Raw genomic sequence first — 24,408 nt, 5'->3', positions numbered from 1 at the left:
AGGAATGGCGCAGAAAAGAGCTACTCGGAATATCAGAGTGTGGGATCACTTGTTTGCCCAGACTCTCTATGGTGGGAGGAAGGAGGATCAGGCTGAGGATTGGGTTGAGCAGACTCTTGCCTAACGAGACTGGACTTGGTGGAAGACAGGGTGGTGCTTAACCGACTGGAAGCATTATCTGCTGCAATCCAATCGACCACCTGGTCGCACTGATCTGACTTCAAGAGCGTCTGACTGTCCTGCGCTGACCTGCAAACTGGGACATAAGCTAGGTATCGTGGATGATTGTTTTTCTTGTGCTCTAGCAGCAGGCACAGTTTCACCGTGCCCAGGGCCACGGCTTCTGCATGCACCATCAGCATCACGGCCATTTCCCTGTCCCTTACTGCTCGCCTTCATTTTAAATGTGATATATGCTTGAAAGTATGTCACACATACAGTAGAGTAGGATTTGGAAGTGTATGTCTATTGACAAAGTACACTGTATGTCACAGATATTTTTGGGATGCGCACACTGGAGATGCGGCGCAGCTAATGTCACTGTCTGCAGTGGACACAGTCTACAGATAAAGTACACTGGATGTCACAGATACATTTTTTCAGCGCACACGTTACACTGCAGTTGTGGCACTGGTAATGACACAGTCTACTGAAAAAGTACACTGCATGTCACATATTTTTTACATGCGTATACTTTACACAGGAGATGTGGCGCAGCTAATGTCGCTGTCTACAGTGGCCTAACTACTGCACGCTATTTAGAGAAGGATGCGCTAAAAATGGATATTGCTGCCACACACAACAGTCCTTAGAAGGACTTTTGGGTCTGTAAAGTTTTAGCAATTTAGCGCAGGTTGCGCTAAAAATATAGATTGCGCTAAAAGGACTTTTGGGTCTCCCAAAAATTTTGGTGGTAAAAATATTTTTAAATCACTCCTTATACTGTCTTTCCCTTCCTCAGCACAGCTCTCCCTGACTAAGAATGAGCCGAACATGCATCATCGGGTGCTATATAGCACCCGATGACGGGTTCCGGCCAGCCAATCACTGTAATGCCAGCAGCCAACGTGGCTACAGCATTACAGTGAGGGCAGCTCTCACCTGAACGTTTATTGGCTGCATAGCAGCCAAGAAACCTGCGGGGCAGAGACTCGAACATTGCGCTCCATCACATGCGGTATTCGGCCGAACTGGTGTTCGGCCGAGCATGTTCGATCATCACTAGTGGACAAGAGTTGAGCCAAGCAGCCCATTCAGAAGAGTGAATCATCCCCAGGATGACGAGCATACAAGCGAGACTCCTCCCCTGGAACGAGCAGTAACCCCCTAGAAACGAGCATATCTGGCTGAGTGCATTATTATTAACACCTACATTGTCACCCTGCCTATACCCCTGCCCTGCCTTGCCCTGTACCTCTGAATACCTGCATTAACCCTCTTCACTGTCAAACTGCCTGTACCTCTGCCCTGCATTTAACCCCTGCATTGCCATTATTGTATTTAACCCGTTCTACCGTGTAGGGACAGTTTAAAGTTAGGTTTGGGAGGGTGATGCTGGTACGTGTGTGTGTGTGTAAGTGTATATTTAGATTTAGGTTTTGGGATGGAATTATAGTTGGGATTGTATAGTGTTAGTGCAATTAGGTTTATTATAGTGCTGTTAGTGTATTACCTTGTGCGTCTATATTTACATTTATTTATATAACCATTAATATAAATATATATAGATATAGCAGAAATAATTGACTGTAGACGTGTTATTGGTTTAACCACCTCCCGTCCGCCCATAGAATATAAACGTCCGGGAGGTGGTTCTCTATCTCTGAATGGACGTTTTAAAACGTCTATTCAGAGATCGCAACTGTACGCTAATCGTGCAGCTGCTGATCGGGTTGCCCGCTGTCAGTGACAGCAGGGCAACCCTTAGAGAAGGCAGAGACAGTGCTCAGGTGTCCCTGCCTTCTAGATCGCTGTATACACAGCGCTATGCGCTTCCTGTTCCGGCCCGGCGGTCATGTGATCGCCGGGGCCGGAGAGTGCAGGAGCTGTGAGGTCTTTCAGAGACCTCGATCAGCCCTGCTCTGAGGCTGTACAGCCTCTCTGGGGGGTGTATTTTTCCTGTAACTGGGGCTACTATGTCAGAAATCAACAGTGAAAAAAAAAAAAAAGTTAAGTAAATGTCCCCCAGAGGTCTTGTATGACCTTATGGGGGACGAAAAGTGTAAAATAAAATAAAAAAGTGTTTAAAAAAAAAAAAAAAAAGGTTTCACATGAAAAAAATAAAATAAAATTCCCATGTAAGGAATAAAAAAAAATTAAAAATAGAAAAAATTAAATACACATATTAGGTAGTGCCACGTCCGTGATGGTCAGCTCTCTAAATATATCACATGATCAACCCAGTCCGGTAAACACCATAAAAAAAACTGTCAAAAAACTTTCAAAAAAAGCACCTTTTTGTCACCTTACTTCACAAAAAGTGCAACCCCAAGTGATCAAAAAAAGACGTATATCCCACAAAATAGTACCAATAAAACCATCACCTCATACCGGAAAAAATTAGCCCCTACATAAGAAAATCGCTAAAAAAAAAAAAATATATAGCTCTCAGAACATGGACACGTTAAAACATAATTTTTTTGTTTCAAAAATGCTATTATTGTGTAAAACTTAAATAAATAAGAAAAAGTATACATATTAAGTATCGCAACGTCCATAACGATCTGCTCTATAAAAATGTCATTTGACCGAACCCCTTTAGGTGAACGTTGTAAAAATAAATAAATAAAAACTGTGCTAAAACAACCAATTTTTTGGTCACCTTGCCCCATAAAGTGTTATAATGAATGATCAAAAAAAACATCTGTACCCAAAAATAGTACCAATAAAACTGCCACCTTATCCCCTAGTTTCCAAAATGGGGTCACTACTTGGGAGTTTCTACTGTAAGGGTGCATCAGGAGGGCTTCAAATGGGACATGGCATCTAAAAACTATGTGGTGCTCCTTTTCTTCTGCACCCTGCCGTGTGCCCATACAGCAGTTTATGACCACATGTGGGGTGTTTCTGTAAACCACAGAATCTGGGTAATAAATATTGAGTTTTGTTTGGCTGTCAACCATCAATGTGTTAAAGAAAAAAATTGGATTAAAATGGAAAATCTGCCAAAAAAGTGAAATTTAAAAATTTGATCTCCATTTTCCTTTAATTCTTGTGGAATGCCTAAAGGGTTAACAAAGTTTGTAAAATCGGTTTTAAGTAACTTGAGGGGTGTAGTTTCTACAATGGGGTCATTTATAGGGGTTTCACCAGTAAACTGGCTTTTTCCAGCGACCAGACTGGCGAATTGGCGTCGGGAAGAGGCGGCTGAGGGATCCACACCAATCTTGGGGTATTTATCACTACTAACTTCCACACATAGCCTGTTATCCTGCCTTACAATTGGACCTTAATGTCTGGGGCTTGCATTACTTCATGTCGGCTTTCTGTGTGGTTTTTCTGTAACTCTGTGCGCCCCTGCGTGCTGACCCCTCAGCCCCCTTTAGGGCTTTTTTGTTCCTCACTGAAGGTTTCCCCCTTCCTTACTGCTGATTGTATATATGTTACAAGTACTGTTTAATGTATACTTAATAAAGACTTTCTATGTTTCTATATAGAGGTGTTTAGTAAAAAATTTTGTGGAGTGTTTAGATTTTGATTTGTTCGAGCTGATCTCCGCACAATGTGTTTCTAACAACCCGGTGATAAAACTTAGTGGGCATAGTAGAAATTATAGAGGAATGGGACAACATACAGATATAAGAATAGATGCTCCAGAATTGTTAGTATGTGGGGAATGCATGAAGCTATTAAAACAGACATGTCAGGAGTGGTGACAGGTCCTCTTTAAGTCTAGAGTCGCTAGCAGTTTTCTTCACCCGCCCACTGAAGAAATACTCACCTGCAGCAACAGATAGACCTAGAGCAGAACCTGAATCAGCAGGTTGTGGCATACTTGGAGTGCACCCTGCCACCCCACATCGAAGATCCTCCTGAACTACTGGGCAGCCAAACTCGATTTGTGGCCGCAACTGGCAGAGTTTGCCCTGGACAAGCTTTCCTGCCCAGCCAGCAGTGTGGCATCAGAGTGGGTGTTTAATGTGGCGGGGGCCATAGTTACCCCGAGGAGAACTCACCTGTTCACCCAAAATGTGGAGAAACTGACCTTTGTGAAGATGAATCAGGCGTGGATCTGCCAGGATTTTCAAACACCAGTGCCTGATGCATCAAACAAGATCATCCATGGTGCCACAGCTACACTGACAAAAGAGACCTGTTTCTTCTGGCAACCTGCTTCAGCTACTATTCTGATGCTGCCACCTGCCTGATGCCACACCTGCTGCCAGGTGCTCCTACAGCCACCCACCATCTTCAGCTGGTACTGACCCCCTCACCTCCCCACTATGTCCCTGGGCCACTTTTTGGTCTCCTCATGCTGCTGCCACCCCACCACTATGTCACTGGGCCACTCTTTGTTCTCCTCATGCTGCTGCCACCTCACCACTCTGTGGTCTCCTCATGCTGCTGCCAGTTCACCACTATGTCACTGGGCCACTCTGTGGTCTCCTCATGCTGCTGCCACATCCCCACTCTATGGTCTCCTCATGCTGCTGCCAGCTCACTACTATGTCACTGGGCCACTCTGTGGTCTCCTCATGCTGCTGCCACCTCACCACTCTGTGGTCTCTTCATGCTGCTGCCAGCTCACTACTATGTCACTGGGCCACTCTGTGGTCTCCTCATGCTGCTGCCAGCTCACCACTATGTCACTGGGCTGGTCTGTGGTCTCCTCATTCTTCTGCCACCTCACCACTCTGTGGCCTCCTCATGCTGCTGCCACCTCAACACTATGTCACTGGGCCACTCTGTGGTTTCTCCATGCTGCTGCCACCTCACCACTATGTGGTCTCCTCATGCTGCTGCCACATTACCGCTCTGTTGTCGCCTCATGCTGCTGCCAGCTCACCACTATATCACTGGCAGCAGAATCTGTGGTCTCCTCATGCTGCTGCCACCTCACCACTCTGTGGTCTCTTTATGCTGCTGCCACCTCACCACTATGTCACTGGGCCACTCTGTGGACTTCTCATGCTGTCTATGAGTGGTCCACTATTTTGCCTTTTTGACCTGGTTGACATCATCATTTATTTGACCCTTCTTTTGATCTGTCAAAAGGAAGGAAAATGAGACGCATAACAAATCCTGTCTATGTAGCAGCTGTAAAGCCTTATGATTTGGTAGCCAAAAGAAGGAGTGGGTACAAAACACAGAAGCCATGCAAAGATTTCATTCACGTATCATTTTTGTTCTGGATCCACTCCTGTTTTTTTTAGCTTTAGCAATACTAATGGATTACTGACCAAATGCTGACCGAGTGAAGACGGATGCTCAACAGACAGGATCCGTTTTTGGGGGTTATTGTTCTGACAGATCAGAGGAAGGTCAAAATAATCAGTGACGTCAACACAAACTTAGGGCCGCTTCACACGAGCGGATGCCGTGCGTGGCATCCGCTCCGTGAAAGAGTGCCAAGACCCGCTGCAGACTGCAGAGGCACGGAGCGGTAACATGACTGTTAATGCTCCGTGCCTCTCTGTGATCTCTTTACTACGAAATCACAGTTGTCACTGTGATTTCGTAGTAAAGAGATCACAGAGAGGCACGGAGCATTAACAGTCATGTTACCGCTCCGTGCCTCTGCAGTCTGCAGCGGGTCTTGGCACTCTTTCACGGAGCGGATGCCACGCACGGCATCCGCTCGTGTGAAGCGGCCCTTACTGCTGACACCCGCTCCACTCTGTCAGGGGGGCTCGACGTGTATAAGCGTTTAATAGAACAGGTTCTGTAGACATCTATGTGGAATCAGCTGATGACAGTGTAAAAGGAGAGCGCTTTTTCACGCTATAGTAGGATCTTGAGTTCACACTTGAGTTATTTGGTCAGTTTTGGCCCCCAAATTGACCAAATAAGTGAAGTGTGCAGTGATTCTAAGAGCGGTGCCAGTCATTTGCGTGTCATACTGACTCACTGTATTGTTTCACTACCACAGCAGACTCCCTATGCGTGTTACTACAAGACAGTGTTCTACAGCACTTTACAGGCTCTCTGCAGCCAGGAAATAGCTGTTTTTTAACGCAATTCCCCATGAATAAATTCGGATCAAATCGAATCTTTCCGGAAAATTCGTTGAGCCGACAGAATCAAATTTTTGAGAAATTCGCATATCTCTAGTAGTGATGTTTAAAAAAAAAATTATAATAATAATAATATTTTTACCCTGAGCAACAGTTAAATGCCCCATTTCAATATGATCTGGTCTTGTGTTTTTTTTTTTTTTTACTACTAAAAAATGGTGGTAAAAATACATGCAGTTTTTATTTCTTTTTATGTGTGTGAATTACGCCTTTTTTTCCCTATAGAGAAGGAAATTTAAAAAACACAAAACAAAAACAAAAAACCTGAAAAAAAACAAAAAAAAACCCTGTCCTATGTTTCAAAATTATATATTTTCAGCTCACATCTGGAGTTGGATGTTTTTCCTGCAAAAACAATAATATCAACACATGTAAAAAAAAAAAAAAAAAAAAAAAAAGCAAAATACCTTAAACTATATTTCACTTGGGCCAAAACCTGGGAAGCACACTGCATGTGACAACACTGCTCCTCCTACCTGATGTAAACTCATGGCATCATAATGAATTACGATACTGTGTGTTCCTGACTGACTGCAGGTCTTTTACAATGTAGTCATGGCATTATGTGAGTACAGTAGACTCGTGGTCAGGCAGGAACATACAGCATCATAAATTATTATGATGCTGTGTTTGGGGAAGAGGAGTGGTGTTCAGTCTGGGAAATAGCCATCTCATGAAGCATTCATTTAAAACCAGCATGTTGTAGCAAATGCCTGTGCAAAAATGCAATTTACATGTGTGAAGAGAAAAATGGCACAAAAAGCCATAAAAACGTGTGATATAGCAAAAAGAAAAAGTGTGATATGCAAAAAAAACTGCATGTATTTTTAATGGCTTTTTGGAAGCAGAAAGAAAATAAAAACTAAAAAACATCAAACTAGTGTGAAGGGGGTCTAATGTTTTTTTTTTTTTCTGGCAATGACCTTTATCAACTATCCACAGTGCTTTGTGATGATCAGTGTAGGTTGCAGTGGATGGACCCATATTTCAGAATCTGGGACTATTGTCTGCAACCTTTCCTCATCAAGACAGAGGTGGTGAGGAGCTGTATGAAGCAGTAGCCAAGTAGGTGCACCGATGCTCTATTCCGGGGGATCAGCAACCTTCGTCACCCCAACTGCTGTAAAACTACAACTCTCAGCATGCACACATAGTCGGCCCATAGAAGTGAAAGGAGGGTTCTGGGAGTTGTAGTTTCATAACAGCTGGAGCACCAGAGCTGGCTGATCTCTGCTCTATACAATTCTTTGAGAGATACAGAAACAGTCGAGCACACTACAGCAGGTTAATTGGACCAGTGGCAAAGTTGACACCCAGCTTTACCAGTCTTCTGAATGGCAAATGCCTAGTTCTGCCTTGATATAATTATATATCTCTGCTTCTAGTCTCACGTCATAAGGGCTCATGCACACGAAAGTATCTTCTTTCCGTGTCCGTTCCATTTGTTTTTTTTTTTTTTGCAGACCATATGTGGAACCATTCATTTCAATGGTTCTGCACAAAAAGAAAGTTACTCTGTGTGCATTTCGTTTCCATATGTCAGATCCGCAAAAAAATAGAACTATCCATGTCCTATTATTGTCCGCATAACAGACGAGGATAGTACTGTTCTATAAGGGGCCAGCTGTTCTGTTCCACAAAATACGTAATAAAAAGGACGTCATCCATATTTTTCGCTGATTCCTTTTTTGCGGACCGCAAAATACATATGGTCGTGTGCATAAGCCCTAACTAGACATACCTGCTATAGGACTATAGAGGAGCTGGTAGACAACCACTGTGGAAGCTCTGCTGTCATTCATATTGATTGTCACCCAGATGTCCCGGAAACATATTATTTAGAAACTGCAGAATAGAATTTAGCCCGAATTTGCAGTATTTACAGATTTTTATTTTATATATATATATATATATATATATATATATATATAATTATTATTTTTTTATAGGAAATGCTATTATAACAGTAATAGTTAGTGCTGATCAGAGCATAGAACCTGGATATGATTTTACAATTGCTAAATCTTCTTAGCTCTGCACAGAATAGTGATTCATGCCACCACATTCTCCAGTGCCTGGAACACTGACTAATCTTGAGGTGGAGTCCAGGATCTTTCCGGGTAAGATTAGCAATGGCATGGTGAAGGAATGAGGCGGAAAAAAAATAAAATAAAAGTCACAGGGACTAGCCAAATCCCTATGTATACCAGAGCTTGTGGCAGGTATGCGTGACGTACTGTGCTACAGAAAGGAATCTGGAGGACATTACTCAGAGGTTAAACATTTAGGGTAAGAATAGGCTAAATCCGGTTGTTCCTAGAGAAAAAAAAAAAAGCCCGGCGTTCTCAAATTAAACTAAGGTCTGTGTTCTTTTTTTTCACTCTCTGTCGATGAGCTTTATGTAAACTCTCCCCTTCCAAAAACATGAAGACAAATGTTTAGTTTTTCCGCTATTTTTGTGTAAAGGGGAATGCAAAAATACCCAATACTGCCCACAGCATGAATGATTTTTCTCATTACATTTCCCTCAGCATATCCTGTTGGCTCAAAATCATTCTAGTCCTGTCAGCTCTCCTGACCTGTCCATGTCCATTTAAAGAGAGTCTGTCATCAGCATTTCACGTTTGTAACACTTCCCATAGCTTTCTAGCATCCTTACAGTTAATAAAAACGTTACCTTTAGCATCAATCCTGGACTTATAAAACCGTCAAAAAACATCTTTGTAACATATGCAAATGAGGGCTCGCAAGTGCCCTGGGGCGGCGTTACCCTTCGCAGGTGCCCTGCTAGCTCAGCCTTTTCTTCGCTTCCCCCTGCCCCTTCCTTCCCTCCGCCCGCCCATCCTTTCCCTCTGACCGCCTATCTACTAACTTGTTGTTTTGCCGAGATCCCGCGCCTGCGCACTCAGTCCATGCGCACACAGTAATTAAGGCGCATGCACCGGCTTTGCAACGTTAGCCGGCACATGCGCAATAGTTACTGTGATGCCGTACAAGGACTGGGCATCGCAGTGCGCAGTCAAGTTAGTAGATAGGCGGTCAGAGGGAAAGGATGGGCGGGCGGAGGGAAGGGAGGGGTGGAGGAAAGCGAAGAAAAGGCTGAGCTAGCAGAGCACATACGAGGGTAACGCCGCCCCAGGGCACTTGCGAGCCCTCATTTGCATATGCTACAAAGATGTTTGACGGTTTTATAGGTCCAGGATTGATGCTAAAGGTAACGTTTTTATTAACTGTAAGGATGCTAGAAAGCTATGGAAAGGGTTACAAACGTGAAATGCTGATGACAGACTCCCTTTAAGTAAATTCCTGTAGTCTCGATGAAATAACAATTCTGGAGAAAAAAAAATCTTAGAATTCTGGGTTGTGTTGTTCCTCTGTTGTTCCTCCTGTAAATGTATTAATAAATTGACAAATGGGTGCCGCCAGCAGCAGACACTGACATGAGGAGTGGTGTTTTCACAGAAACATCAGGAAATCTGATGGATCCATTTTAGCGACATGTATGTATTGTTACTCAAATATATGACTGTTGTATTTTCAAGCAAATACATGATAAATAAAATTTGATATATCATTATTACTATATTTACATAAATAAATTATATTTACCTTCATAGCAACTTCTCCAATCTGTGTCCCCATGACAGCCTGAAATGGGACGTCAGATTTCCCCACTACAGACACAGAACATGCTTTATCTGCCAGGAAAGCCGCAACCTCCATACCTGGATATTAGGGGAGAGATAAGGTGATTTTTTTTTAATTGGTTATAGCTATTGTTTAGTTACTTGTTCTTGCCTATTTGGTCACATATAGGTTCTTCTGTATTACGCCATAGTTTAACAGTGTTTTATATAATTATTAGAGATGAGCAAATCGAAGTTGACGAAGTGGAATTCGATCCGAATTTCAGGAAAAATTCGGTTTGCACTGAATACGAATTTTTCACACTTCGTAGTAACAAATCGCATTTTTTCCTAAAATGGCTGCTGCAGGTGTGAGGACGTGGAGCAAGGAACTCTGGGAAGGCGGGATCACCCATAATGCCATGCATGCAGCCAATCAGCAGCCAGCCAGCCCTGTGATGTCACAACAGAATTTTTGAAAAATTTGCTCATCTTTAATCATTATGAATATAATTTTTTATGATAAAGCGCAATTAATTCCAGTATGATGTTGTTCTATACCTTACATTTGTTTGTTTCGTGGAAACAACTGGGGATTTTACAGTAAATTCTTTAGATACTTTGGGAGTCATTTATCAATCAATCTGAAATACACCTAAATAAGATGCATTTCAGGTGCAGATTGTGGCGCAATGGTTAGTTGTGCCACAATCTGCAACTTTTCTTAGCTCACGCTAGGTCGAAAAAGGTATTTACATCCAAATCAGGTGAACGGTGTAGGAATTACAACAGTTTGCATATGTGACTCCCACTTGTTAAGGGACCCAAAGTAATGGGCCAGAATAATAATCATAAATCAAACTTTCACTTTTTAATACTTGGTTGAAAATCCTTTGCAATCAATTACAGCTTGAAGTCTGGAATGCATAGACATCACCAGATGCTGGGTTTCATCCCTGGTGATGCTCTGCCAGGACTCTACTGCAACTGTCTTCAGTTCCTGCTTGTTTTTGGGGCATTTTCCCTTCAGTTTTGTCTTCAGCAAAGGAAATGCATGCTCAAATCGGATTCAGGTCAGGTGATTGACTTGGCCATTGCATAACATTCCACTTCTTTCCCTTTAAAAAACTCTTTGGTTGCTTTGCAGTATGCTTTGGTTCATTGTCCATCTGCCGTCCAATGGGTTCTGAAGAATTTGGCTGAATATGAGCAGATAATATTGCCTGAAACACTTCAGAATTCATCCTGCTGCTTTTGTCAGCACCCGAGCACAATGGAAGTCAAAGGGAGAACCTGAGCATTAAACCAGGCACCCCCTGCTCTGAAGAGGGGAGGGTGTCGGGACTCTAGTTCGGCTTAGGAGTATCTGCTCTGACTCAATATATAGTTATGTCCATATATGGAGTCAGTACTTGGGGACACCCAGTATATTTAAATCTAATTTAGCCTCTATTTCTGAAAAGTTTCTGGTGGGAAACTACATTACAGTCAAGAATCTTATCCACTACACTATAGGGCTGTATGGCCAGTTACAAAAAAAAAAAAAAAAAAAAGAAGAAATTTAATATGAGACTTCTGCTGTATAGGAATACTTCCTACTGGTGACCTGCAAAGAAATGCATGCAGCCATCATTGCATTGCATAAAAATGGCTTCACAGGCAAGGATATTGTGGCTACTAAGATTGCACCTCAATCAACAATTTATAGGATCATCAAGAACTTCAAGGAAAGAGGTTCAATTCTTGTTAAGAAGGCTTCAGGGCGTCCAAGAAAGTCCAGCAAGCGCCAGGATCGTCTCCTAAAGAGGATTCAGCTGCGGGATCAGAGTGCCACCAGTGAAGAGCTTGCTCAGGAATGGCAGCAGGCAGGTGTGAGCACATCTGCATGAACAGTGAGGCGAAGACTTTTGGAAGATGGCCTGGTGTCAAGAAGGATAGCAAAGAAGCCACTTCTCTCGAAAAAAAAACATCAGGGACAGATTGATCTTCTGCAGAAAATATGGTGAATGGACTGCTGAGGACTGGGGCAAAGTCATATTCTCCGATGAAGCCTCTTTCTGATTGTTTGGGGCATCAGGAAAAAGGCTTGTCCGGAGAAGAAAAGGTGAGCGCTACCATCAGTCCTGTGTCATGCCAACAGTAAAGCATCCTGAGACCATTCATGTGTGGGGTTGATTCTCATCCAAGGGAGTGGGCTTACTCACAATTTTGCCCAAAAACACAGCCATGAATAAAGAATGGTACCAAAACACCCTCCAACAGCAACTTCCTCCAACAATCCAACAACAGTTTGGTGAAGAACAATGCATTTTCCAGCACGATAGAGCACCGTGCCATAAGGCAAAAGTGATAACTAAGTGGCTTGGGGACCAAAACATTGACATTTTGGGTCCATGGCCTGGAAACTCCCCAGATCTTAATCCCATTGAGAACTTGTGGTCAATCCTCAAGAGGCGGGTGAACAAACAAAAACCCACTAATTCTGACAAACTCCAAGAAGTGATTATGGAAGAATGGGTTGCTATCAGTCAGGAATTGGCCCAGAAGTTGATTGAGAGCATGCCCAGTCAAATTGCAGAGGTCCTGAAAAAGAAGGGCCAACACTGCAAATACTGACTCTTTGCATAAATGTCATGTAATGGTCGATAAAAGCCTTTGAAACGTATGAAGTGCGTGTAATTATATTTCACTACATCTCAGAAACAACTGAAACAAAGATCTATAAGCAGTTTAGCAGCAAACTTTGTGAAAACTAATATTTGTGTCATTCTCAAAACTTTTGGCCACGACTGTAGAAGGTTGCGAGTTCGAATCCCGTCAAACTTTTCAGAAATAGAGGCAAAGTTTAATTTAAACATATATATGATTTTAGCCATAATATATTTACATATATTATTAAAACAAGAAACGTGATGGCGGCACAGGAAAATAGAGACTGGCAGGTGCTAGGTCCAGAGATATAGCTGCTTACCCCGTAGTAATAGTGAAGAAAGCCGGACAGCACTCCAGGTAAAAAGCAAATGGTGTTTATTCACTCATGTGGAAGGCAACGTTTCAGCTCATACAAAGAGTTTTTCTCAAGCTCACGCTTGAGAAAGGCTCTTTGTATGAGCTGAAACGTTGCCTTCCACATGGGTGAATAAACACCATTTGTTTTTTACATAGAGTGCTGTCCGGCTTTCTTCACTACATATATTATTATATATTTAGAATATATAATATAATATATGTAAATATATTATGGCTAAAACATCAGTAATAGTTTCCCATATATTATGCATTCATATATATCAGAAGTGTATATATATATATATATATATATATATATACATACATACACACACACACACATATACACACACTTCTGGTGTGGGGGTGCTTTGCTGGTGACACTGTTGGGGATTTATTTAAAATTGAAGGCATACTGAACCAGCATGGCTACCACAGTATCTTGCAGCGGCATGCTATTCCATCCGGTTTGCGTTTAGTTGGACCATCATTTATTTTTCAACAGGACAATGACCCCAAACACACCTCCAGGCTGTGTAAGGGCTATTTGACCATGAAGGAGAGTGATGGGGTGCTGCGCCAGATGACCTGGCCTCCACAGTCACCGGACCTGAACCCAATTGAGATGGTTTGGGGTGAGCTGGACCGCAGAGTGAAGGCAAAAGGGCCAATAAGTGCTAAGCATCTCTGGGAACTCCTTCAAGACTGTTGGAAGACCATTTCAGGTGACTACCCCTTGAAGCTCATCAAGAGAATGCCAAGAGTGTGCAAAGCAGTAATCAAAGCAAAAGGTGGCTACTTTTAAGAACCTAGAATATGACATATTTTCAGTTGTTTCACACTTTTTGGTTATGTATATAATCCCACATGTGTTAATTCATAGTTTTGATGCCTTCAGTGTGAATCTACAATTTTCATAGTCATGAAAATAAACTCTTTGAATGAGAAGGTGTGTCCAAACTTTTGGTCTGTACTGTATATATTTCCTATACAGCAACTGGCCATGCAGCTCTATAGTGTAGTGGTTAACATTCTTGGCTGTAATGTAGAAGGTTGTGAGTTTGAATCCCCCCAGAAACCTTTTCATAAATAGAGGCTAAATTAAATATAAATGCACTGACTCGAGCATCGCGCACGATCACACGCGATATTTGGCCAAACAAGTTCTGGATTAAACCTCAGAACTTGTACAGGCTTACCCCCTGAAGATCCTGGTTCCGCATTATATCACTGCCATACTGCAGCAAACTCAACCCAAACACCTGTCCGCAGCCAGACATCTGCACCTCCAGTGCTTGCTTCTCATTCCTGATCATGTATCTCTCTCTCCCATTGTGCAGTTCTCAATCCCGCCACTCTCCTTCCTCTTCCAAAGGGGGGTAGAGAAGAAGTTGAAACTGAAGATGATGCGGGTATGCACGTGGAAGATGAAGTTTCGGACTTGCCACATGACTGCTTTGCACTTATGAAGAGACATCTGGGTTTGACTTTGTTACAGATATCCCCTTACAGGATACAGACCTAACTTTTTTGTGGATAGCTCCAGGTTTGCAGATGAGAAAGGACAGTTTCACTCGCGTATGGCAGTGACCACCACCAGAGAAGTGCTGCTGGAATAACAGCTTCCTCCTCATCTGTCAGCCCAGGAGGCTGAGTTGAAGGCTCTGACGGCCGCCTGTAACATGGCAACAGGGAAACGAGCAAACATATACACAGTCTCCAGATACACATATGGAGTGGCACATGATTATGGTCCCATTTGGAAGGCTAGAGACTTCATAACAGCAAATGGAACGCCTGTCACACATCACAAGGCCATAGCCTACCTCTTGGAGGCTGATACCTCAAGTGGTAGCAATCAAAGTAAAAGCCCACACCAGGGCAGAGACGCACCCTCTGATGTACATATATACAGTTTAACTTCCTCTAATAAACGAGAATTCTGCTTTGTTCCTTGAGAAGTGAAGGGTCAGTGTGATTTTCTCTGTCATGCACGACTCACTAACAACTTGCAATTTGGTAAAAAGGAAAGAGCATCCCTCTGCGCAAGGAACCAACCAATGGTTCCTTGTGCCGAGGGATGCTCTTTCCTTTTTACTTCATTCCAATCCTCCGTGTGGGCCTAGGCACGCCTATCCGAGGACACCTGCATCCGTGGCTGCATACCTACCGTCACATTGGGGATTAAACTTATCTCCGACACATCCAAATTTGTGTTGTGCCTATTATAGCTCAACCCTAAAAGGTGAGCCTCCTATATTGGAGTACATTTCATATTTCCAAACGTTTTTACCTTATGGTGCGCCCTGTTTTTCTGTTTATACAGTAAACAACCTGCCTTTATACGCAACTTGCAATTTGGAGCAGACAGTTGATAATATAGCACAGCTTTTGTGCATCCAAAACAATGGCACATAATGTACTGCCTAATGGGTCTTCAGTGACATGGAGGCCAAAAAGGCTAAGCTGCTGAATGGTTTTTGAAGGTGGCTGGCCCAATGATGGCTTAAGCTGAGCGGCCAACCGAGATTTCTTCCTGTAGAGTCAATCTGCCCCTGCTGACTCATATGCACGCTCGGACCAGCACTCAGGGGAACACATGAAACCCTTATAGGCCCCAGAACAAGTTGTGCCCCTAGTTCCCCACCACCTGCACAAGTGGCACATGGCACAGTAGATTGGCCACACTACATACATATAGGCAATGTACAGCATCTCACTCAGCCTATGTTTATATAAAAAAAACGGGTAGATTATTTAATAAAGTCCATAGTTTATTATAGATTGCATTTCTAAATTGGTATCTTAAAAAAAAAAAATAATAATAATGTTCTTGTGCCGTTTTATACTTGCATTGGTGCCTCCTGGTGTTCTTCTGACGCTCTTCTGAGAACGTTCACCTAAGGTGTTCAGTGCCAGAAAGAAGCTAATTCTGTTGCATTGATTCTTATTGGCTGTCCTGCACAATATCAGGAATCACTTGCTGCCCATGTACAAAAGAAAATGGCAATAGGATTGAGTGTCACGAGGGTATCGAGAACCACGCCTGACTCAGTTATACCCGGGGTCAGGAAGTCGCAGCGGTTGGCTGCACGCTCTATTTAAGATAGGGCTGTTTTCCTTATGGTAGCTTTCTGGGTTTGCTTTGCAAACCCTTTTGGCTCACTCAGGGATCCGTAGCTCCTTCTCCTCAGCTGTTCCTTGTCCAGCACTCCCAAACCTCCTTATATTCCTCTCTCACACTTCTCTGGTTGCCAGAGATAGAGCTTCCTGCCTGGACATCTATTCTGACCCACTGGAGCTGTGTTCTCGGATGGTTGTTTCAGAACGCTACCCTCCGGATCCCTGTTGGACCTTTGTGGACTGCTGTGGTCGCCCACCTGGGTGTTTGTGTTTGTTTGTATTTGTCTGTCCTCTCCCTGGTGTTTCCCTCTTAGTGCAGTGGTGCGGACTAGCGATCCCACCGGCCCATTCACTATCTAGGGCTCATTTCAGGGAAAGCCAGGGTTTAGGCACGTGATCGCCGCACGGGTGAGGAACCCGTCTAGGGACGTCAGGGCAGTCAGGTGCCAGCTGCAAGGTGAGTTAGGGGTCACCACCTTTCCCTCTCCCTTGGGCAGGGCTTTCCCTGTTTTCCTCCCTGTGTGTGACGCCGGTCATTACATTGAGATACTGGCCATGTGTGACCACCAAATGAACACCAGGGGACGATATACCAAGTATTAAACAGTATCATCTAGACATGTCATCTTTATACACACCTAAACATTGAAATTGCAATACCAAGAAGAACAACCCATAAGGGTATACAAATCGAGGAAGTAGCAAGTGTCATTAAGATCTGCAGATGATCCAATTTTCAAGCACCTTGCTCCAGTCTTTGGCACGTGGGAGGTGCATAAAAGTCAGATTAAAAGCAAAGTTTTTTTTTGTGCCCCATGAAACCTAAAAACTAATAATAATCGGATCAAGTCATGTGGGATGATTGAGCGCTGCTTCCTGTTTATTAATGTGCTACTTATTTCCTTATTGCCACTTGTCACAAACAGAGAGAGACAGAATCCTTGAACTGAGATACCTTGGTGTGACGCTTCGCAATCTTGACAATACAAAGAAATCGCGAATGCATCATGTTCTAAAATCACAGAATCACCAAAGCCCTCTCCTGCACACAAAGAGTGCAAACTTTCTGTTACAGCTCACAGAGCAGAAGAAAAAAAGAGGAGTGTAGCAGCTCTCACCTGCCCTTCCTTTGGTTGTGAGCACGGACAGCCCGTGTCAGGTGCGGGCGGCAATAGAAAAAAGAAGTTGAGAAAATCCAGCTCCACTTAAATAAAGGAATAGGCGTTTATTCAGCTTGCGGTTAAAAACTCATCCACGGATACAAAATAGCAGTCTTGTCTAAGCTTTTCGGGCTACTAGAAACAATTCCAGCCCTTCTTCATGACACCACCTCACAGAGCAGAGGTTAATTAGGAAACCCTGGCCAAAGATTCCTACTGAACCCCTGTCAGGTTATACATCCATCAATCTGATATCATGATGACAAAACCTTATAAACGGTCATTCTCTCTAGTCTGAGCGGCCCCAACACAGCATGAGTTTTCACACTCCTTAAGCCTGGTTAGACTTTTAAAAGAGAAAGATAGATCCTTATTACACAGCTGGTTGGTACAAGTAGGAAGATGACCTTAAGGTCACCTCCAGTCCATAGACATATTTTTCCCATATTTCCTTCATTTTTCCTAGGTTAGAAAAATACGAAATGAACAATCTCTTCAGAAAATGTTTCAGTTCTTCTAACACACCTTCCAGGAAATCCGCAAGTTAATTGGAAATTCCCGCTCTGAGATATAAAAGGCACACTGTATTATCTTCCAGTCATATTTGGTATCAGATGATGCGTAAAATTGTCCTGATTAACTCCTTAAGGACACAGCCTTATTTCACCTTCAGGACCAGGCCATTTTTTGCAAATCTGACCAGTGTCACTTTAAGTGGTGATAACTTTAAAACGCTTCTGAATTATCCAGGCCATTCTGAGATTGTTTTTTCGTCACATATTGTACTTCATGACACTGGTAAAATTAAGTAAAAAAATTTCATTTTTAATTTTCAAATTTTCAAGTTTCAATTTCTCTACTTCTATAATATATAGTAATACTTCCAAAAATAGTTACTACTTTACATTCTCCATATGTCTACTTCATGTTTGGATCATTTTGGGAATGATATTTTATTTTTTGGGGATGTTACAAGGCTTAGAAGCAAATCTTGAAATTTTTCAGAAATTTTCATAAACCCAATTTTTAGGGACCATTTCAGGTCTGAAGTCACTTTGCGAGGCTTACATAATAGAAACCACCCAAAGATGACCCCATTCTAGAAACTACACCCCTCAAGGTATTCAAAACTGATTTTACAAACTTTGTCAACCCTTTAGGTGTTCCACAAGAATTAATGGAATATAGAGATACAATTTCAAAATTTCACTTTTTGGCAGATTTTCCATTTTAATATATATTTTTCAGTTACAAAGCAAGGGTTAACAGCCAAACTAAATTTAATATTTATGACCCTGATTCTGTAGTTTACAGAAACACCCCATATGTGGTCGTAAACTGCTGTACGGGCACACGGCAGGGCGCAGAAGGAAAGGAATGCCATACAGTTTTTGAAAGGCAGATTTTGCTGGACTGTTTTTTTTTTTTGTTTTTTTTTTACTTTTTACACCATGTCCCATTTGAAGCCCCCCTGATGCACCCCTAGAGTAGAAACTCCAAAACAGTGACCCCATTTTAGAAACTACGGGATAGGGTGGAAGTTTTGTTGGTACTAGTTTAGGGTACATATGATTTTTGGTTGCTCTATATTACACTTTTTGTGAGGCAAGATAACAAGAAATAGCTGTTTTGGCACTATTTTAATTTTTTGTTATTTACAACATTCATCTTACAGGTTAGATCATTTGGTATTTTTATAGACCAGGTTGTCACGGACGCAGCGATACCTAATATGTATACTTTTTTTAAATTTATGTAAGTTTTACACAATGATTTAATTTCTTAAGCAAAAAAAAATAATCATGTTTTAGTGTTTCCATAGTCTGAGAGCCATAATTTTTTCAGTTTCTGTGCGATTACCTTGGGTAGGGTATGATTTTTGCGGGATGAGATGATGGTTTTATTGGCACTATTTTGGGGTGCATGTGACTTTTTGATCGCTTGCTATAACACTGTGTTATGTAAGGTGACAAAAAATGGTTTATTTAGCACAGTTTTTATTTAAATTTTTTTACGGTGTTCATCTGAGGGGTTAGGTCATGTGATATTTTTATAGAGCCGGTCGATACAGACACGGCTATACCTAATATGTATACTTTTTTTATTTATGTAAGTTTTACACAATAATATCATGTTTTAGTGTCTCCATAGTCTGAGAGCCATAGTTTTTTCAGTTTTTGGGCGATTATCTTAGGTAGAGTCTCATTTTTTGCGGGATGAGATGACTGTTAGATTGGTACTATTTTGGTGGGCAAACCCCTATTTGATCGCTTGCTATTGTACTTTTTGTGATGTAAGGTGATAAAAAATGGTTTATTTAGCACAGTTTTTATTTTTTATAAAAGGGGTTAGGTCATGTGATATTTTTATAGAGCCGGTCAATACCTAATATGTATACTTTTTTTTATTTATGCAAGTTTTACACAATAACAGCTTTTTTAAAACAAAAAAAATGATGTTTTAGTGTCTCCATATTGTAAGCCATAGTTTTTTTTATTTTTTGGGTGATTGTCTCAGGTAGGGGCTCATTTTTTTGCGGGATGAGGTGACTGTTAGATTGGTACTATTTTGGTGGGCAAACGCCTTTTTGATCGCTTGCTATTGTACTTTTTGTGATGTAAGGGGGATCCAGGGGGCTGGATCTCACAGGCTCTTCACCGGAAGGCAACGCGATACCTTCCTTAGACATCGCGCTGCCTTCCATCTCATCGGGTCCCCCTCACTGCCCCATGGGGACCCGATGGAACCTCCGCCCACCGCAATAGGTAAAAGTTGCAAACCGCAGGTCTGAATTCGGTGTCACGGGACCGCCCTGGGCATTTAGCTGAGGTGCCTGCTCAATGATTTGAGCAGGCACCGGCTTCCGATCACCGCCCGCCGTGAAGAGGTTAAAAATATAGACTTTATTTCTTAATTTGACCTATGGGTACGGAGAAACTGGCAAAGCCAAGATTCTACCAGATTTTCTCCCTCTCAGGGCAAGAACTGCCTCTCTTTCAATTACACAAGGCTGGGCTTGTAAGTGTCATAGTCACTCCCAGCTACAGAGTGGGTAAAACACACAGTGACCCACTCAGGTCCTGGTCCTTCACCTACCATCTGAAGTCGATTAACATCACGACCGCCCGCTGGACAAGGGCACATCGCCATCTTGGATTATTCCTTGCAAAGACTATCTTTTACTGGACACTACCACGGTAATTCTAAACTTAGACATTTTACTCCTTTTCATCTCTTACCTATTTCCGTCCAACCAATTTGTTCGACTGGCAGGTATATTTATCTGCTAGTTTTAATGTATATTTTTGTGTATAGTTAAAAAAAAAAAAATTAAATCGTTCCAGTTTTGTCCTTGTTACCTGATTATCTGGTCTATTCTAAGAACGATGTCCTCAGAGGAGACAAACTACCGCATTTGTCTTATTTTTATACATTGTTAATTGGTTAGCTAGGTTGCAAATAACAGTTTTGTCCCTTTAGGATTAGCTAGCCGGGGTCTCTTCGCCCTAATTCAATACGAAGAGTGGTGGCAGCAAATTAATTTGGATTTCCAGTGCGAAACCGATAATTTATTTTTACTGATTGTACATACAATCGCAATTGCATCATGTATGGGCACACCAACCAATCTTAAATGTCTACTGTGCTCACTGTGGATTCGCCTGCAGAAGTCTCTAGTGGATGAGACCTGTATGGCAACTGTGGCATAGTACGACGGGATTGGCGGGTGGTTGTCACACTTGGTTTATCACTCCAGCAGATCGTTATGTGCCTAGGCTGAGACGTCAGCACTAGAGTTGAGAGGACACCTGGATGTTGGGGTTCGACGAGTTCGACCGAACTTGAAAAAAAAGTTCGGGTTCGTGACCCGAACTTGACCCCGAACCCTATTGAAGTCAATGGGGACCCAAACTTTTGGGCACTAAAATGGCCCTTAAATAGTCCTGGAAAGAGCTAGAGGGCTGCAAAAGGCATCAAAATGTGCATGGCAACTGTGCTGCAAACAAATGTGGATAGGGAAATGACTTAAAATAACATAAAATACAGAAAAATTTAAAATAACAATCTGGATCTAGTAGTAGGAGGTTGAGGAGGCGGTGGATGTGGCTTTATAGGTTGACGTGGCGGTGTAGGTGGAAGCGGCGGTGAAGGAGGAATAGGTAGCCAACACTGATTTGTGTTATTTTTTATTTTTAAATTGGGGTATCCCCCAAAATATTGGGACATATAACAAAATGAAACAAAGAATAAGTGCACTTGAGTACAAGAATTTATGGTTGAGGCTGGTATAAATGTCTATTCTGCACAAGGTACAGACAAGTCCCGTGGGATCCATGCCTGGTTCATTTTAATAAACGTAAGCTTGTCCACATTGGCTGTGGCCTGTGATAATGCTCTCTGCTGAGCTAAACACACGTTCACACTATACACTGGCTGCAGGGCAGGTCAGCACCTCCAAGGCTGACAAAGCTTTTCCACATTTTGGCCATGCTAACCCTGCCTTCTCAGGTGCTGGCGGTGCCCCAGCTGCGTTGGCGACCTCTTCCTCCTCCTCTGCCTTGTGCTTCCACTGTGCCCCCGCTGTCAGGTGGGAATGCCATCATCAGCGTGCGCTTGTAGTCGAGCATCTTCCGATCAGTAACAGATGTTTTCATAAAATTTAGTTCCCTGTCAGCAATGCAGAGCAGGGGTTCATTCACGGCAAAAGGGGGTTCATGTCACCCAGCAATAGAACAGAGGATTTTGAGAGATTTAGTTCCCTGTCAGCAATACAGAGCAGGGGTTCATTCACGGCAAAAGGGGGTTCATGTCACCCAGCAATATAACAGAGGAAATGGAGAGATTTAGGCCCCTGTCAGCAATGCAGAGCAGGGGTTCATTCACAGCAAAAGGGGGTTCTTGCCACCCAGCAATACAACAGAGGATTTTGAGAGATTTAGGCCACTGTCACCCAGGCACAGCAGGGGTTCATTCCCGGCAAAAGGGGGTTCATGTCACCCAGCAATAGAACAGAGGATTTTGAGAGATTTAGGCCCCTGTCACCCAGGCACAGCAGGGGTTTATTCACAGCAAAAGGGGGTTCTTGTCACCCAGCAATACAACAGACGATTTTGAGAGATTTAGGCCCCTGTAACCCAGGCACAGCAGGGGTTCATTCACGGCAAAAGGGGGTTCATGTCACCCACCCAGCAATAGAACAGAGGATTTTGAGAGATTTGTAAAATGTCACCCGACAATTGAAAATATTTTTTTTTCTATTTAGGGCACTAAAATTGGCACTTTTTTTGCATTAAAATGGCTATAAAATAGTCCTTGGAAAGGCTAGAGGACTGTAAAAGGCAGTAAAATGTGCTTAAGAGCATGGCAACTGCCCTGCAAACAAATGTGGATAGGAAAATAACAAAATAAAATAACTAAAAATTACAAATTATTAACCTGCAACTCAGAGAAGGATATGGAGTTGGAGGTTGAGGAGGCGGTGAATGTGGGGTTGTAGGTGGAGGCAGCAATGGAGGAGGAACAGGTAGCCAAGAATGTTTTATTTTTATAAAAAATGGCTGTTTTGGCATTATTTTTTTTTTTTTTTTTACAGCATTCATCTGAGGGGGCATATAATGTGATATTTTTATAGAGCAGGTTGTTACGGATGCGGCGACACTCAATATGTCTATTTTTTATTTCTGTTAGGTTTTACACAGTGAAATCATTTTTGAACAGAATAAAATCTTGTTTTTGTGTTGCCATTTTCTGAGAGCCCTATTTTTTTATTTTTTTTGGGCGATTGCCTTAGGTAGGATCTCATTTTTTGCGGGATGAAATGACTGTTTGATTGGTATGATTTTGGGGTGCATATGACTTTTTGATCGCTTGGTATTACATTTTTTGTGATGTAAGGTGACCAAAAAAAGGCTTTTTTTGACACTTTTTTTTTTTTTTACAGTGTTCACCTAAGGGGTTAGGTCATGTGATATTTATATAGATCAGGTTGCTACGGACATGGCAATACCTAATATGTATACTTTCTTTTATTTATTTAAGATTTACATAATGTTTTTGAAACAAAAAAAAATCATGTTTTAGTGTCTATAGTCTGAGAGCCATAGTTTTTTGTTTTTTTTGGGGGCGATTGTCTTAGGTAGGGTATCATTTTTGCAGGAGGAGATGACAGTTTGGTACTATTTTGGAGAGCATACGCCTTTTTGATCGCTTGGTGTTGCACTTTTAGTGATGTAAGGTGACCCCAAAAAATTTTTTTACACGGTTTTTATTTTATTGTTGATACGGACGCTGCGATACCTCATATGTCTACTTTTCTTTTTTTCCCTGTTTTTTTATTTTATTTTACTTTATATTGGGAAAAGGACGCTTTTTTTTTTTTTTACTTGAAACTATTAATTTTTTTTGTAAAACTTAATTTTTTTTTTTACTTCTTTTTTTAAGTTGATTTTTTGTCTCACTCTGGGATTTCAACTTTTGGGGGTCTGATCCCCTCTACAATGCATTACAATACTTCTGTATTGTAATGCATTGGCTGGAAGTGTATTACCAGTGTAATACACTTACAGCTTCCTGCCTGTGAAATCTAGGGGTCTTGATCTCACAGGCTGTCACAGAAGGCAGCCACGATGCCTAAGGAATCGCACTTCCTTTCCTGCCATTGGGTCCCCGTCAAAGCAGCGCGGGGACCCGATGGGGAAGGGGAGGAAGCTCCCTCCCTCCACACACCCCGCGGTCAGGGCTGACCGCATCATAGTGAGGATTAATGCTCCGGCCTCTGTGTTTTCATCGACGCCGGCGCATACAGCAGGGGTCCGGCTAACGGGAACAGCCGATCCCCTGCAGCTGATCAGGCGGGCGCAGCACCTGCCCAATCAGCGCGCCGTAGTACTACGGCGCTGGTCGGGAAGTTACTTCCCGCAGCGCCATACTATTACGGCACTGGTCAGGAAGGGGTTAATAACCTAATTGATGACATGTAATTCTGTGCATGGCGCTCATACTCATTGCTGAATAAAGATGTTTTGAATAGTTTTGTTTAAAATTTTTGGTCATTTGCATATCCTTAACATATTTATCAATCCTGTGATTTCCATAATTCCATGATTTTTCCTTTTGGGTATTGCAACTTTAATATTTAGGAGTGTAAAATAATTCTAACTGAAAATTTTACATTGCATGGGACAACCCAAATACATACAATCAACTCACAGTAATAATTACATTTCAATGTGTTCATTTTTTTTTATTTTTTATGAA

The 24,408-nt window shown here is 42.2% G+C and overlaps 1 protein-coding gene across 2 annotated transcripts in view; it reads right to left on the bottom strand.

Moving 5' to 3' along the window:
• Positions 1 to 24,408, bottom strand: part of LOC122930455 (apoptosis-inducing factor 3-like) — a 133,310-nt gene that overhangs the window by 43,521 nt on the left and 65,381 nt on the right. For both annotated transcript variants that reach the window (XM_044283876.1, XM_044283877.1), the window contains exon 12: positions 9,843 to 9,958. In XM_044283876.1, coding sequence (XP_044139811.1) covers positions 9,843 to 9,958 — 116 coding nt within the window. The remainder of the gene's footprint in view (positions 1 to 9,842; positions 9,959 to 24,408) is intronic.

This window comes from Bufo gargarizans, chromosome 3, assembly GCF_014858855.1.
Source record: "Bufo gargarizans isolate SCDJY-AF-19 chromosome 3, ASM1485885v1, whole genome shotgun sequence".
Taxonomy (NCBI): Eukaryota; Metazoa; Chordata; class Amphibia; order Anura; family Bufonidae; genus Bufo; species Bufo gargarizans.
The sequence above is the reverse complement of the archived record's forward strand: the minus strand, read 5'-3'. Positions and strand labels throughout refer to the sequence as shown.